The sequence below is a fragment of the Myotis lucifugus genome, unplaced genomic scaffold (genome assembly GCF_000147115.1).
Source record: "Myotis lucifugus unplaced genomic scaffold, Myoluc2.0 scaffold_208, whole genome shotgun sequence".
In the NCBI taxonomy this organism is placed as follows: domain Eukaryota; kingdom Metazoa; phylum Chordata; class Mammalia; order Chiroptera; family Vespertilionidae; genus Myotis; species Myotis lucifugus.
The window spans coordinates 985,818-1,002,622 of NW_005871256.1; the positions used below are offsets into that span (position 1 = coordinate 985,818).

General features: G+C 53.9%; 1 protein-coding gene across 3 annotated transcripts; it reads right to left on the reverse strand.

The window, feature by feature from the left end:
* Positions 1-12,626: 12,626 nt before the first annotated feature.
* On the reverse strand, positions 12,627-16,089 carry DRD1 (dopamine receptor D1). Of its 3 annotated transcripts, none has more exons than XM_023761451.1 (2): positions 14,020-16,089; positions 12,627-13,709 (listed from the first exon to the last, which is right to left on the reverse strand). In XM_023761451.1, exon 1 carries the CDS (start codon positions 15,675-15,677, stop codon positions 14,328-14,330), a length of 1,350 nt encoding a protein of 449 aa, XP_023617219.1. In that variant the 5' UTR covers positions 15,678-16,089; the 3' UTR covers positions 12,627-13,709; positions 14,020-14,327. The 3 variants fall into 3 exon arrangements, with proteins under 3 accessions (XP_023617219.1, XP_023617218.1, XP_023617221.1); XM_023761450.1 differs by having other exon boundaries at positions 13,225-13,275; positions 13,905-16,089; XM_023761453.1 differs by having other exon boundaries at positions 13,259-13,275.
* Between the last annotated feature and the right edge of the window lie 716 nt (positions 16,090-16,805).

Here is a 16,805-nt window from a genome sequence, read left to right on the forward strand (position 1 = left end):
AATGTCTTTCTTCCTCGAGGGGTGTGGTTTGGTCTCAGGAGGCAGGTCTGGCAGCCACCGCCAGAAGGTCTTGGCCCAGCAGTTGGCCCGGGTGGCACGGGCTGTCTAGTTTTGTGGCTGGTGGGGCCACACTACTGCATCTCTGAGGGCTCATGATGCACGGCCATCTCTACCTCGGACAGGCATCCCACAGCTGGTCCTCCACTAGTTCTTCCAGATGCAGAATGGGGGCGCTGACAAGGAATGGGGGGTAAAGAACTCCCTCTTCCCGAGCGCTTTCTCAGCCGTGGCTGCTGCACTAAACCTCTCCCCTCGGGAGCGACTCAGCTCTCCTGATTCATGCTACAAACCTGCACACCTGCATGCATTACCCATGACCCAGGACGTCTGTGTTAGAAAGCATCCTATACAATACAAGTCTAATATGCAAATCGACCAAACGGCTGAACGACTGGTGGAAATACCGGTCGCTATGACGTGCACTGACCACCAGGGGGCAGACGCTCAACGCAGGAGCTGCCCCTAGCCCACAGGCCCTAGGCCAGCCAAGGCAGGTGCCAGTGCTTCCTGCGCCCTCCCCCCTACCCCGCACCCCATCCCTGATCACCCCACAGATCTTCTCTGATCGCTGGCCAGGCCTAGGGACCCTTCCTGTGCAAGAATTCCGTGCATTGAGCCTCTAGTTCAGGTATAATGCTATGTGCTCTGCCTAGAACTAAACCTCCCCTAAATTCTTAGGGAGTCATGCAAAGAGGTGGGGGGGGGGGGGGGTCAGGACATTGGGCCCATGGCTTCTCACAAGGCCGAGGAGCTCATTCTGTCACCTACCTTGGCCTCCACACATACCCGTCTGGTCTAGAGGAAGTCCCCCCGCCCCAGCCCCAGGGCCCACTTACTGGTATGTCCTGCCCATGAGGACGGGTGTGGAACAGCCATGCTCTTGCTCCATGTCTTCCTAAAGCAGCGGCTCTCAACCTGTGGGTCACGACCCCTTTGGCGGTCGAACGACCCTTTCACAGGGGTCGCCTAAGACCATCCTGCATAGCAGATATTTACATGACGATTCAGAACAGTAGCAACATGACAGTTATGAAGTAGCAACAAAAATAATTTTATGGTTGGGTCACAACATGAGGAACTGTATTTAAAGGGCCAGAAGGTTGAGAACCCCTGTCTAAAGCCTGATCGCGACATCTCTCCCTCGGTCTGGGACACCCAGGCACCATCCTGTGTGTCCTTCCAAATGGCCCCCCACTTATTTTCTGAGAGCCCCCTCTTGTCCCCTGGGAAGGATCACTGTGCAGTGGGCCAGAGGTCAGAGGAGGAACCCACAGGCTGTGGGGACATTTCATAGGCTCATTCTGGGCAGTAAAGGCGACAGATGCAAAAGTGCCCGGCACCGTGCCTGGCACATAGAAGCACCAATAAACTCCAGCTCCTTCCCCATTCCTCAAACCACTTAACTTTCTTTGAAACTAAACTTCTCCTTGCCCTTGACTTCAAATGTCACATCTTTAGCCCGTGCACGATTACTAATCCACTCTTGCCTAGTGCCTCCCACATTCCCTTTGTTCGTGTTAAAGACGACTCTTCTTCTCACCCGGCTCCGTCTTGCTGCCTCCTACACTGATTAATTCAGCTGGATTGAAAAAGAGGCCTCGCTCTCTTCCCGAAGACTCCAATTACTCAATCATCCCGGAACCAGGGCCGCGTGGTGGGGAGCGGCGCGGCTGCTGTCAGCCCTAAAGCAGAGAGAGCTTGGCCCGTGGTTTCGCTGTGGTTCGCTTCCGTAAGCTCCTCTGTAGGACCTTCGCTCGTAGGGTGTTGAGAATTTTGCAAATAATCTCAGGGGAGTCTCCAGGGCAAAGCCTGACCCACAGGTGCAACGTAACAGGAGCTTAAGGCACTAGACAGCGGGCAGGCAGGTTCGGGTCTGCAGAGGCCACTTGGCCTTCTATGTATAGAATGTACTGAATTCGTCACCAGGCAAAAGCAGAACACACATCCCCCTCAGGTTCACATGGAATCTTCACCGAGAGAGGTGACTTCCTGGGCCATAGAACAGAACCGTCTGAAACATGTTTAAAGACTAGAACGACACAAAGTCTGTTCTCAGACCACAATGGAGCTAAACTGGAAACCAATCACAAAACGGTAACTTCCAAACATTCCCAAATCAAACAGCACATTTCTAAACAGCAAGTGGGCCAAAGAAATGTCCAGCAAAGTGAAACATATTTGAACCAAATGCAAGTGGAAACATAATTATCAAATTGTGTGGGTTATAGCAAACACAGTCCTTCAGTGGAAATCTATAACGCTGAGCGCTGAGCGCATATGTTAGAAAAAAAGGAAGCTCTACAATCAACCCGAGCTTCCCTTGAGGAACTAGAGGACCAAGGTTAACTCAAACCTAACGCAAAGAGAAGAGAAGAAATAATAAGTAAAGAGCCAAAACCAATGTTAATGAAACAGAAAACAGAAAAACGTGAAAGCAAATCATTATTACCAAAAGCAGATTGTTTGAAACGATCAATAAAATTGATTTTAAGAAACAGAAAGAGAGGAGAGAAGATACCAACTGCAGAATCAGAAGCAAAAGAAAGGCCATCACTGCTGACTCCCTGGGCCTTAAAGAGTTAAAAAGAAATCCGAGCACCTCTGGGCCCCATTCGATAAGATAACGATAAGATAACCGGAGATGAAATGGACCAGTTTCCTGAAAGACAAAAACTACCAAACTTCTACAAGGAACAAGAGAAAACCTGAGTAGCCCCGCGTCTACATTTTTATTTATCTTTATTGTTGACGGTGTTGCAGATGCCCCCTTTGGCCCCCAGTGACCCCTCTCCCGCTCCGAGGCCGACTGCACTACTGTCTGTGTCCATGGCCTATGCATGTATACATATAAGTTCTTTGGTTAATCTCTTCCCGCCCTACCCCCCGCTTCTCCCTGAAAATATCTATTTTAAAAAGCAAATCAGTAATTAAGGGCTCTGTGGTTGCCATCCTTGCCCTCTGCTCTGCTTCTCCCTTGGAGCTGGACGGTTTCAGGGAAGAGCCCCCAGCAGGGCCCGCAGTCCTGGATCCCGTCTTTGCTGTGACTTGAAGGTGACAGCCATGGACAGCCATGTCCCTGTGCTGTGGTGAAGTCTAGCAAACACACAGGGAGAAATAACTCCCATTCCCTACAATCTCGTCCAGAAAACAGAGGACAGCCCCTAAGTCGTTCTCTGAGGTCTGTGAGCAATTGCACTCCTAGGCGTCTGTCCAACGGATGTGAAAACTTGCCTTTACACAAAAACTTGCATGCAAATAATTATAGTGGCTTTTCTCCTAATCAGCAAAAAGACTGGAAGCAACCCAGAATCCTTTCACTAAGCAAAAGAAGCCGGTCTGAAATGGCTACAGACTGCGTGACCCCATTTGGTGGCACTGGAGAACCGGCAAAGCTGGACACACAGCAGAGACGCCGGGAGCGTGGCTGGAGGGCTGACTAGGGGAAGCACCGGGGATATTTTTAGGGCAGCAAAACTCTTCCGGAGGACACTGGGACGCGGGTGGAAGACATTATGGATGTCTCGAGTCCCCTGGGCTTTCCAGCACAAAGAGTGCATGGACCTTTACATACGGAATTTAAAAAAAAAAATTATTTGGGAGGTCAGAGGCTCCCAGGATGGAGACAAAGCACCAGCTTTATCACAAATGTGTGACATCACTCAGGGAAGGGGGTGCACAAAGGGCTAACAAAGTAACTTTGGAAATGAGTGCAGACAAACAGGCAGATGTCCACTGAGGCAGGCTACCAACCACCAGAGCAGACCTCCAAAACTGCCAGGCCACCAAACACAGGGGAGCGGGAGACACAGTCACGGCCACGGGGAACCTACGGAGACGTCACGACTACAGGTGACAGGACCCTGGACGGGGACCTGGACCAGGAGCTGGGCACCAGGTGAGCCCCCAGGAAACCTGAGTAAACTGGGGCTCTAGCCAATGAGCATCTCGGGCATCAGTTCCTGACTGTAAGCAGGCTGATGTGAGAGGTAAACGCAGGGAAAGGGGGGTGGGGGAGGGGACAGGGGACTCTGTACTGTCTCGGCTACTTCTCTGCAAATCGGAAAAAACTCTAAAATAAAAGTTTTATTATGGAAAGGCGAGAGGCCAGTACTTCTTTCTTGACAAGGCACAAGCTCTCGCCCCCCTTTCCCTCCCCGCTTCTCTGTTGAACCTGGAACCTCTGTGAAATGCGCATCTGTATGTGAATGATGGTCAGAGTGAAACCAAGAGAAATACAGCCGGCCACCGAGTCCTCAGGGTCTGTCTTGGTGAAGCCAGAGGGAGGGAGCAGAGGTCCCGTGACCGGGGACCCCAGCTCCCGGAAGCACGTGGCGGTCAGCGTGAGCTGGTGCTCGGAGCAGGCCCCCAGAGAGCCTGCCTCACACACGCTTGTGTCTGAATAAGCGTCTGGATCTCGCGAGCCGTGTCTATGGGACCGGCAGCCGCTCCTCCTGACCCACATCTGGCCTCAGCGTCCCCTCCGCACGTCACTCGCTGCTCTAGTCTCCTACAGGTTCCGGAGTCTCCGGCTTCACACTAACATTTGTTCCTCCTCCCAGAATAAGAACTCAAAGGAGGAAGCCCCTCCCCTCAATCCTGCCCTACACGCTCCTTGCCTTACCCTCTGAACGTTCCACCCAAACTCTAATCTCTGGGATCGTCCGAAACAAGCCTGCGGGAGCATTTAACATCAAAATGTCACGGAAACATGTAACATCTACACTGAGTGGCCAGATTATTATGACCGCCCTATCAGTACAATGAAGTGAATTAGTTATGCAAATAATAATAAAACCTTGAGAGTATTTGCTTGGGAAGTTTTCAATATTCAGTGTTTTTGGAAGTGTCCATGAAGTACCGATGGGGTGGTCATAATAATCTGGCCACTCAGTGTGTGTCAGTTTTGAGAAAAAGAGAATGTGGAAACCTCCCGAAAGGATAAAGCTAAGAACAAACATGAGGGTGTTTTTCAGTTTTGAAGTCATCCGCAGCGGTGTGTGTCGCTGTGTGGACTGCACAGTAGACGGAGAAGCAGTAACAACCCGGGGAGGGCGAGAGGGCGAGAGGGACTGGGACGGGGCGGCGACCGTGGCCTCGCGGGCTATGCCGAACAGCATGTGGCATTCCTGCTCTCCAACGGGGGAAAAATTCTCGCAGGAGTTTGTTCAAGGCCAAGGGTGGGAGGTCCCCCGAGCTCTGAATTTTACAAAAGTGTCCAAAGGTATTCCAGACCAGACGGGGAAGTGCACTGGTCCCTGAATATGGCAAAGAAACCGCAACAGTGAAATTATGAATCATTTCAAAACAACGTTTAAAAATTCTTTTTTGCACCAACAAAATGATATTTACAAGGGAGAGGGAGCACTTTCCTATGTGACTGTGACGTGCCCGGGGCCCCAGGCGGGAGGAGGCGGGGTCTGTAAAGGTCTCACACAGCCTAGGCCCTGTGGAGGGTTGCTCTCGCCCCTCCCAGGACGTCACATGGGTCCTCACTAGGGACTCTCAACCCAGGGGCCCCAGGGACCCCACTGTCAGTGCTTTTCATCATTCCCCAGAAACAGAACAGCCAAACTGCTTTCACTTATCCCGGGGCCACAGGGCCTAGTATTTCCTACCTGAGATGCGGTTGAGCAACCAAATTCTTCCAAAATTGGGCTTAGTGGAAACTCAGTTAAAGGGACCCCTTCTGTGGGGAAACAGACCCCCTGTGGGGGAGGAGGGTCGTGTCCAGGGGCTTTGGAGCAGGTGGAGCAGGAGTCCCCCCTGTGCACCTGTCACGGAGCCTCCTCGAGCCAGTCCTGGCCTCACCCAGCCTGAGCCAGAACGGCGAGAACGCCCACCGACCTGAGCCCTGAGTGTGTGCAGTGTCCAGTCCTGCTCTCTCTCCAGGACCTGCCAAGGGCCCCGCAGCCACAGAGAGAGCTCCATTTGCCCGTGGCCCAGGTCGGCGTGCTTCCTTAAAGACTGTGCTACCTGCACGTGTGACCCACGTCAGCACCAGCTGCTTGTAGAAACCTAGAATCATACGAAGTCAAAAGTGAAACCGCCCCTTTGCGCTCCCCACAGCTCACCCTTCGGCCCAGAGGTGCCACTGTGTTCAGGGAGGTGGATATTTCCCCGCGTCCTTGTCTACGTATTTCCGTGAAAAATAAACCCTTCTCACACTGTGTCACGTAGAAGGGACAGGATTGTCCATGTTGCTTTGTAACTTGCTTTCTCACTTCATGACCGTCCTTCCGTAGCAGTGCCTACGGCTCTACCTTTCCTTTTCACTCACACGCGCCGTAGGCCCTGCGTTGTAGCTACTCACTCCCCTATTCCCTGGACACCAGGTGTCGCCAGCGGCTTTCACAGGCCCAGCCGCATCCTGCAGAAGGCACCCCGAGCGCACAGGTGACGATGCCAGGAAGCTGGACTCCCAGCAGTGCAGCTGCTGCTCACACTGTGGGCACGTTTTAGAGTTTGGCTGTTCCGACCAAATTTCCCTCCCAACCAGCAGTCCCGGGAGCAGGGCAGCAAAGTGCCTGTCCCCATCCCAGGCCCATGGTGCTGCTGTTCTGCCGGCGCCGCCCCGTCGGAGCTCTTACACTTTAAACTGTGCGTCCCCGAGAGCAAGCTTGTCAGCTCCGGTTCCAAATGGGTGCAATCGGTGCTTCCTAAAAAATCGACAGTGAAATGTGTGTTTGCCCTGGAAGTCCTGTGACCGGGCTCTTTAAACACAATGCCGCCTGGCTGCCCTGGCCCCTCCCCGAGTGGACTCTCTCTAATCCCCAGGAGCACGCGGTTTTACCGCAGCCCGAGCAGCCGGCTGGGAAAAGCCACATCTGCTTCGGCAGAATTAGCGGGGAGCTGCCTCCCGCCCCCCCTGCTCCCAGCTGAACAGCAAACAGCAGCGTGTGTTAAAGCAGCGTCGCCCCAATGGGGCCGGGCATTACCTTAATTACATCAACATGTGTATAACGCTAATACCTCTGGCCTAAAAACTCAGCCTCCATCAGCGCGCGTGTGGCCAGACCATCTCGCCGCGGGCTGCTGACATCTGCTTGGCGTCTCCTCCTCCTCGTGTGAAAGGGTTGATCACCCTCGGTCCATGCATTTTGACGGAGAGGGAGCCTGGGCTTGTCGTTCACGGACTATTTCCGTTATTTTCCTGCGACGTGTCGGGGATGCAGAAACCCAACCGCAGAGAAAGCCAGCCCTTGGAACCTCAGCGGCGTCGACACCACAGTGAAAGTTAAGGTGTATAATGAGCAGCTGCCTAACCCTTTCGTAAAGTCATTCATTCGCCCACTTGTTTAAAAACTGTATTAACTTGGGCACCTCCTTGCGCCAGACTATGCTGGGCCCTGGGAGCAGGGTTGTAAATGACACTCCCCTGAGGACCAGGAGACACGGACAGATGGATGGACGCGGACAGACAGACGGAACGTCATAGGACGCATGTGCGAGGGTGGGCCGCCAGCCTGGGGACCGCCAGGCCCAGAAGGGAACCAGGTGAGGGTGGCCCCTGAGAGGAGGCGCAGACAGATGGAGGAGGGAGGAGGAAGGTATACCGTGGGAAGAAGAGCAGAGGGCGCCGCCACAGGGACTAGGAGAGCAGCAGGTGCACGTGGCCGGGAGGGCGTGAGCACGGGAAGGGCTCCTGTTCACTCCCAGCGATGATCACACCCAAAATGTCAATCACCTGACCACGTGACTAACTGTCCAGAGGCAATGAGGGGGCCAGCAGAGAGTGGAGATGCCCGAAGCAATGAGCCCGACAGCCTGCTGGGCCTCCTGGGACCACACCTTCTGCTGAGTTTAAATTCAGTCTCTGCTCCGTGTCCGGCATCGGGAACATGAACCCGGTGCCCACACCAGGCCTCTTGTTTGCAGGCGCTGGACTTCCTACCTCAACCGTCCTCACCCCGTTTCTGCAAACTCCCGTCCATCCTCAAGCCCACCTCCCCGCCACTGCCTTCCCCACCCACGCCCGTTCCCACACACCCCCGGCAGCACCAACCCATCCGCTCACCCCGTCCCCATACCCTCTCCTAAAGCGGCACTGGTGTAGATAAATATTTGCTGAATTAGTGTGAGTGTGCCCTGATCAAACTGACCCCCGAACACGGACATTTCAACCCTTGAATATGCCACCTCCCCCATTCTGTTCTCTTTGAGCCCCACATGGGGTCATGTTTGGGGAAAATAAATATCTTCTTGGCTTCAACCTTGTGCTCTGTCCTATTTGTCCTATTGTCATTGCTCAAACACTATCACTTTAGTCTTGATAATACTTGAGCCCAGATAACGGGATGGGTACCCAGGGTTTTATTATCTACGTTTGTAAACCATTTAAAATGTCATCACAAAGAGCATTTTTAACTACCATGTTTGAGGTGATTTGGAACCCCCTTGATCAAGTCCCTCACTTGGTTGGGATTCATTCCTGGTAAACAGGACAGGTTTCTGACCGAAAGAATAAGATTTAAAGGCCGACAGGCCTCCATTCAAACCTGCCCATGTGTTACTGGCGGTGCCACCTTGAACACATTCCCTGCCCTCTCTGGATATCCATTATTTTGACTTGACACTGGGGATGATAACCATGGTGCCCGCCTTGTAAGATGGAATGAGAGAATGAATGGACAGTGCTGGCACGGTGCCAGGGAGCTGGTTCCTGGGACTCCATAGGTCAGTGGTTCTCAACCTTCCTAATGCCGCAACCCTTTAATACAGTTCCTCATGTTGTGGTGACCCCCAATTTTCATTGTTACAAATTGAACATAATTAAAGCATAGTGATTAATCACAAAACAATATGTAATTATATATGTGTTTTCCAATGGTCTTAGGCAACCCCTGTGAAAGGGTCGTTCGACCCCCAAATGGGTTGCAACCCACAGGTTGAGAACCGCTGCCATAGAGCATCACCTGGAAAAAACAGTTTCTTTCTCCAAACATTTTACTTTTAAAACGTTCTTTGGTGACAATCCATTTTCTCTCTGTCTCACTCTCAGCTCCATAAAACACGGGACAGTATGACTAATCTCTAGCATTCGGCACGTGGCTGAACCATAGGACGTGCTCACAACCCGTTGCTGACTGCAAAGGGTATCCATGACCTACATAAACACGCACAGTGTGTGTGTGTGCAGATGTGTGTGCACATGTGTGTGCACAATAGCCATGTCCCACCCCAGGGAACGCAGGCCTCACAGACCACGTGGCAACACTAGTGAGAGCCTCGCAGACCTGCCACGTGCACCCACCACCCAGAGACAAACGTCACCGGGATGGCGGCTCGGCGCTCCCTGCCCTGACCTGGTCATTCCTTCATGCATCCGACCAAGGTTTCAATCATGAGATGCTTTCACTCTCCATCCACTCACAGTCTAGGGAGAAGGATGTAGGGGCCTGACCATGAAAGGCCTGCCACACACGTCATGTTCTCTTCCTGAAAGGGGTTGGGAGTCGTCAGAAAATGTTACGCAAGGGCCTACCACGGTCACGTTCGCACTTTATAAATAACACTCCCACGTTCTGATAGCAAAGAGAACAGAGGTGTGGGACACCTACCAGGGGAACCTATCAGGCTTATTTCGCCCAGAAAGGATCTCATGTCTAGTACTGTCAAGCCAAAAAAAATCTTAAAAATCATTTCTCTGAATCCCCTTTATTGTTGAGATGAAAGAAAAAAAAAACACCTTATTTTCAAGGAGTGTGGCTTATCCAAGTCATTTATCTTTTAGAAGAAAATTTAGATTAAATTTAAAATTTACAACCCAGTCCTCCGAGGACCCCCCAGCACCTGCCCCTTTGCCGGGAGGTGGGCTCCCTTCCCGGGACCCAGCTCAGGGCGGCGCCTTTGCCGCGGCTGGACACGCTGACCGGGTTGGGGAGCTGGGAGAGCATCTAGTGTCTGAGCATGAGAAAAAACGGAACTGGTTTTATCCATTTTCTCATAGTGATTAAACAGTTAAACCCTTTTAAATCAGAGATTATTCTGGAGCCTCTAATACTATGTAAATTACAACTCCCAAATCTTGAATGATGTAACAGACTCAAGACCAAATGCTGCTTTTTAAAAAAAATGCTACACATCACATGCAAGTTACTTAACAGGACCAAAGGCCACATGGCTAGACGGGCCGGTAATGACCTGCAGAGGGGTTCTCGGGCTGGGACGCTCCCCATCCCCTCGGTCCTCCACAGGCTGATAGGGAAACCCCAAAGAAGCCCACAGAGCGCCTCTCAGCTGCGTGAGATGCAGTCTCCGCATCACGGGGCCGTTCCCCCAGAGACCACAGGCGCCTGATGGAGCGGCAGCAGGTCCCAGTTTCCCTGGCCCAGACCGGGCCGGCCAGCCACTCGATCCCTGAAACAAATCCCGCAAGGCACCTAGGTTTCAGATGAACACACTGTGGACAGATTCGGTTCATCGATGTCGAGCGGTACATTCAGGCAGCTGTCTTAACCACCCAGATATCAGAAGCCACTCGCTTTGGAGCACCAGGTAACTGCAGCCAAAGAAAACGGCCGGCGTCTGGGAGAATCCCAAGCCACCTGTTCTCCCCGAGTCAGTGCATTTTCTGCAAGCAAGCGTGCTCGAAGCCGGGTGCAGAGCAGCTCCCTTCTTACTACAGCAATCGTGTCATCAACCCCTTCCAAGCCCAGATCCTGCCGGGTCAGCAAGCCCCATGCTCGGCGCCCTCACGGACCCTCACAGGAGCCCGCACGTCTATCTCCATTTCACAGACGGGCACACAGGCTCAGAGACGCACAGACAGCCGTGGACGCTCACAGCCTGAAAGAGTAGCTGCAGTGAGGACCCATGGCCGCCAGAGCAATGCCTGTGCGGCCTGCATCCCAGGCCCGGTGTGTGAACGGGCTGGCGCCATGCTGGGGTGCCTCAGGATGCAGCCCCCAGGGAGGGACCCTTCCCAGAGTCCCTGGACTGGGTACTGGCCGCCTTTTTGAAGAGACCCCTCATTGGCACATTAATCCAGAGGCTTTGCTCCTATTCGGTGGATTTGGACGACTGAGCCTCAGACACTGACTTGCCCAGGTCCCAGGGGAAAGCAGAGCCATCCTATATAACAAAAGCCTAATATGCAAATTGTCCCCTCTACCGGGAGTTCGACCAGGGGGCAGGGCTGGCTGGCCAACCGCCCGCAGCCTCTCCCCCTGGCCAGCCCTGCCCTGGCTGGTGGCAGTAGGCGGCCGGTGGAAAGGAGGCCCTGGCCGGCAGCCACTAGGGACCCTACTTGTGCACTGGGCCTCTAGTTCCTAAATAAACTCCAAATCCACGGCCGGAGCCCCTTCCTAAAGGCCTCCCACCATTCCCTCACCGAGGGCTCTGAGCTACGGGACCAGGAGGGGGCTCCTCGGTCCAGAGGGGAAGAGCCCCTCTGTTAAAAGGACTCTGCCTTGCGAGGTGCTGCACAGCTATGCACTGTGTGCAGCTCGTCCCTGTAGCAGGAATGAAACACAAGTCGTTGTCGCACTGCGTTCATGGTGGTGAGTGACATTCTCTGACAGCCTTTCAGCGAAACGAGCATTTCATAACAGGCCCTTATCGATCCAACATGCCAGGAGCCCACGGCAGTCTTGTCCACAGTACACTGGATGGTATAACTGTGTAACATCATCTCTGGATACATCTTTAATTTCCACTCTGTGCCAACACAATAAAGGGGGAAGGCTTTTGTGCCCCGTGTCATTGGCTGGACAGTGACAGCCCTGAACATTGGAGCTGGTGGTGCTGGACTTCCAATAAAAAAAAAAATTAAACTTCAGAGGAGGAAGATACGCAGGAAGTTCTGAGGCAGAGAGAAAAGGCCTCACGCGTTACGGGCGTTCGTTCTAGACATGTTCATTACATGCCAAAGCCTGGGGATGGCACATATGGAATTTAAAAGACGCCATCTGCCGTGCGAGGTTCCAAATTATAAACTTAACCCTTCAGCTCCGCAGCACCTGCTGCTCCGGAGTTCTCCTCTTCAGGATGAAAAGAAGGGGGAGGGACTACACATTAACTAAACAGGTTGGGCAGGATGGAGGGGGTGCTCAGGAAGACATTTGCTAAGCCCAGCATTACAACCGGTACATTTTCTCCAGGAAAAAAAAAACAAAAAAACCCTCCTGTTCTATTTATTCTTAAAACAAACACTACACACTGTGGCTATCATCAGTAAGAATCCAAACCAAGCCGACAGCAGCCACAGCCTTCTCTGTGATGTTTCCATCGTCTAAAGTCCCTGGGCACTTTGAAAGCAAAAGCAGAGGTTTTTAGGAATCGTTCAAATCTGTGAAATGAAAAGTAGAGTAATTCCTCTAATAAGGAAGGGTTTCTTTAAAAAAAGAAAAAGAAAAAGAAAAGAAAAGTCCTTAAGGCAGAAGGAAACAAGAGTATGTAGCCCGAATCAAAGACATCTCCTGCTTAAATGATGACAGGCCACCGTGACATGCATTAAAAAGAAGAAAAGTGACAGAGCCTTGAAAATGCCCTCATTTCCTTACTCGCGGGGCTGACATGTTTTTGTCTCTAAAGCACATTTAACAAATGCAACACGGCTCATTCGGGGCTGATGTGAGTTCACAAAATAGTTTTATTAGATGTAAGAAAGCATACAGCAGTCCAGGTAGGAAACATCCACAATGCACACGCCACACGGACCTGCCGCGGGAGGTCACGGCCAGCAGCGTGCTCCCCGCTCCCCGCTTCATCTGCACGGCAAGTCCACGGCTTACCCGCCAGGAAACGCTGTCAACGCTGCACAGAAATTCCCTCAACATGCCCCGCGTGGATCAGCATCTCGCGAGGGTGACCAGGAGGTGTCTTACAGTCCTGCTGGTGACAGAGGAGCGTGACCCAGAGCGCGGAGGGAGGGCTCGCGTTTGTCAAAAGAGATACTGGCGGCTCTGGGATGCTTGACACGCCCAGAGAGCAGGGTCTCCTGTTTTTTTCCAAAAGAAGTGTCTTACCGGAGAGTGATCATGAGGCACTAGTTGTTAGGATACCATTAACATTTAGACTTTTAAAAAAGCGATTCTAAATGCAGATGAAAGCACTACAGAAGCAGCCGTGGTCTGTCCTGGTGAGAGGAGGGGCGGGACGCGCCCTCTGTCCACGGGGGCGGCTGCCGGGCGCGGGAGCGAGGAGACCCGCCGTCCGCACGGCACACGGAGCCAGGACAGCCCCTGTCTGGCTCAGAAAAGCTCTCTGACACGTGGGCTGAGAGAAGACATGAGAGGGCCGGTTATTTTACAGAAGTAGAAAGTGGCATGTGCTCTGTACTACCACTAAGATGACACAGTTCGAGCTGGCTTCTTACGCTGGCTTTTGAAAAGGTATTTACAGAACTGCAGGTCTCGGTCGCTTAAAAGGTTCTGAAAACAGTGGTAGCTACGCTTTCTGAAGTTTCTCACAATGTCTAGGGGGACAAACGTTCCCAGCATCTGTCAGCTCTCACCTCGTCTTTACTATGCCCGTGGGTTTTACGGAATCAGCACAGGCTCCCTCCTATCGGTCTTGGCTGTGCTGCTGGGAGTGACACACGGGCACTGAGGATCTCAGAGAGTCCGCGTGCTTGTTCCCTTGGCTTATAAAGTGCTAGTTAAGGGGACAAAAATGTGACTGGAAGGTCTCAGATAACTCATTCGTGTGTCCTGTTAAATATGATAAATATAGATTTATTATAATAAGTTAAAAATATCCATATAGTACAATAAATAAATAAAAGCAATATACACAAAGCATCTCTCAGTTCTGAAAAAACAACAACAACAACAAAAACAACAATCGCAGTCGCACTCTAAGGCTCAATTATTTTGGAGGAATCATTGAGGAAGGCGGGCACCTACCTTCATGCTAGGAGAGCTGTGCTCCGACCACCGTTAGCACCTGTTAGCACACGGCCCACTCAACCCTCCTCACTGCCTTCCCAGAAAGGTTTAATTGTTAAGTGAAGCAGCTCACCGTGGATTCTTTGCCTTATTTTTGAGTCCTAAGATAAAGAATCCGTTTCTAAAAATAAGTTTGGAGCCAAAGACACGTCCCTTGTGAGCCCTCGCCTCAACATGTGTGGCTCTTTGATTCACCGGGAAGAACACAGAAAACACACCGGGATGTATGTTTAAATAGAGTTAGTTGTGTTGGAAGAAAAGCAGCAGAGGAAGGCTCGCCTGACACCCCGAGTCTCACCACCCCTTCGCTATTCACAGCAAGCCCCAGAGACCCCCTCTCGCTTTGGGGGTGAGCATGGCTGGCAGGAGTCCCCTCGGAGTTCAGGTTGGGTGCTGTCCATTTTGTGTGATGGGCTGGATCTTTCCTAGGGAGACATCCGTGTCATAGTCCAAGATGACAGACAGGGCCGGGGACAGCCGCTCCGGGGGCTTGGCTGTTCCGCCTGCCTCCTCCTTCTTCGGGTCCTCGGAGGAGCCCACGGCATGTGGGATCAGGTACACCAGGTGGCAGTCCTTGGAGATGGAGCCTCGCGGCTCGTGATGGCTGGAGAAGACCGCGCCCCCGTTGTTGTTGATGCTCACCGTCTCTATGGCATTATTGGTCGCAGGGCAGAGTCTGTAGCATCCCAGGAGGGTCGAAAATGCCTTCCGGAAATCGGCATTAAAGGCGTAAATGATGGGGTTCAAGGAGGAATTAGCCCACCCAAACCACACGAACACGTCGAAGGTGATGGCGTCGATGCAGAAGGGCTGGGTCTCCCCGGTCCCGCAGAAGGGCGCCATGCAGTTCAGGATGAAGAAGGGCAGCCAGCAGCACACAAACACCCCCATAATCACCGACAGCGTCTTCAGAACCTTTGTCTCCCTCTTGAAGGACATCTTGAAGGAGCTCTCGGGCTGCGCACACTCCACGGGCTTCCCGTTGCCCGTCGTGGTCTGGCAGTTCTTGGCGTGGACCGCCGCCCTCTCCAAGGCCGAGATGCGCCGGATTTGCTTCTGGGCGATCCTGTAGATCCTGGTGTAGGTGACAATCATGATGGCCACAGGGATGTAGAAGCTTATCAGGGAGGAGGAAATGGCATAGGTCCTGCTCAGGCTGGAGTCACAGTTGTCTATGGTCTCACCCGGGGACGTGGCGTTGCCCTCGGAGAGACCGGTGGGCTTCGCCTTGTGCCAGCTGAGCTGCACGGGGATGAAGGAGATGAGCACAGACAAGGTCCACGCCACGCTGATCAGAATGAAGGCCGCCTTGGGGGTCATCTTCCTCTCGTAGCGGAAGGGGCTGGAGATGGCCCAGTACCTGTCCACGCTGATCACGCAGAGGTTGAGGATGGACGCCGTGGAGCACATGATGTCAAAGGCCACCCAGATGTTACAGAAGGACCCAAAGGGCCAGAAGCCGGCGATCTCGGCCACCGCTTTCCAGGGCATGACCAGGACGGCCACCAGGAGGTCCGATACGGCCAGGGAGATGACGAAGAAGTTGGTCACCTTGGACCGCAGGTGCCGGAACCTGATGACGGCGGCACAGACCAGCGTGTTCCCCAGGAGGGTGGACAGGATGAGCAGCGACAGGAAGCAGGCGGTGAGGACGCGGAAGGAGAAGTCCCTCTGCACCACCAGCCCGGCCCTGTCCATGGTGGAGGCGGTGGAGGTGTTCAGAGTCCTCATCTTCCGGGGAGAGCACGGGGGGCTCTGATGTCCCCCAAGCTCCTAAGCAGGGGTCAGCGGTCAGGGGTCAGGCGGCCCCTTGCTGCCCTGGGTGCAGGACCTCACTGGCGTTCTCTGCGAGGGCTGCACCACGGAGTGGCAGGAGCCTGCCCCCGGCTCCCAAGTCACCCCCTTGGAAGGAGCCGCTTGCTCTCTACGGCTGTCTGCTGACCCCCTCGCTCCAGGTCACTGTCATTGCCACCAGCTGGCCCTTCAATTCCCATGGAAAGCGGTGGCTTTGAGCGTATCCTACGCTTTCCATCCAGAGCCTGGGGGCCTCCCCCAGCTAGTCAATTACAGTCACATTTTGGGGCTGAGGCGCAGCTGAAAATACACGCCTGGCTCCTCCGAACCCCTGGCTCCGCGCAGCTCCCCAAACGCCCTGAAAAGCAAAGAGAAAGCAAAAATGCCAAGACTTGAGCAGGTCGCACCTCTACGCTGCAAGCCCAGTCCGACTGCGCCAGCCACCTACCTCGCCTGGGGGAGGCTTGGAGAGCGCAGCTCCAGGACGCCAGGGAGATGTGCCCGGTCCGGCCCCAGTCGCAGAAATCCTGGGGGGGGGGGGGGGCGGTTAGAGCCCACGCTGCTCCTCTGCCCCAAAGGGCTAGGGATGGGTCGAGGCGGATGAGATCCGGGGGAAGGGCTCTGGGGCGCTTGGCAGCGCCTCGGGAAAGGGCATCTCCGGGATTAGTCACTTGGCAGCTTCTCCCCTTTGCTTACTTTCCGCCCCTTCCCCCAGCCAAACCCCAGGTGCCCCTTGGGCGACCTCTGGCCCCTCAGGGCAGGGCCCCGCGCTGACCCCCGGGCGCTGGCCACCACCTACCAGGAGCCACGGGAATGCGAGGCAGAGAGCCAGCCGAGTTGGCACCCAGCGGGCCGGCTGGTTCCCCAGGGCACAGCCCACCCACCGCTCCCGCCCGCGGCCCCTCCCCTGCCCTGGGGGCGGGCTTCGCTTGACAGGCAGAGTGGCGGGCAGCAGCCCCACGTGGTTCCCCAGGATGCGGGTGAGAGGAGTGAGGGGCGCTCAGGTGAGCACTGGACCGCCCCGGGTTACCCCCACCCCCAGCCTCAGGGCCCCCAGACCCTCGG

Excerpts from the sequence above, each read along its gene's own strand:
- DRD1 (XM_023761451.1), bottom strand. The coding sequence starts at position 15,677 with ATGAGGACTCTGAACACCTCCACCGCCTCCACCATGGACAGGGCCGGG.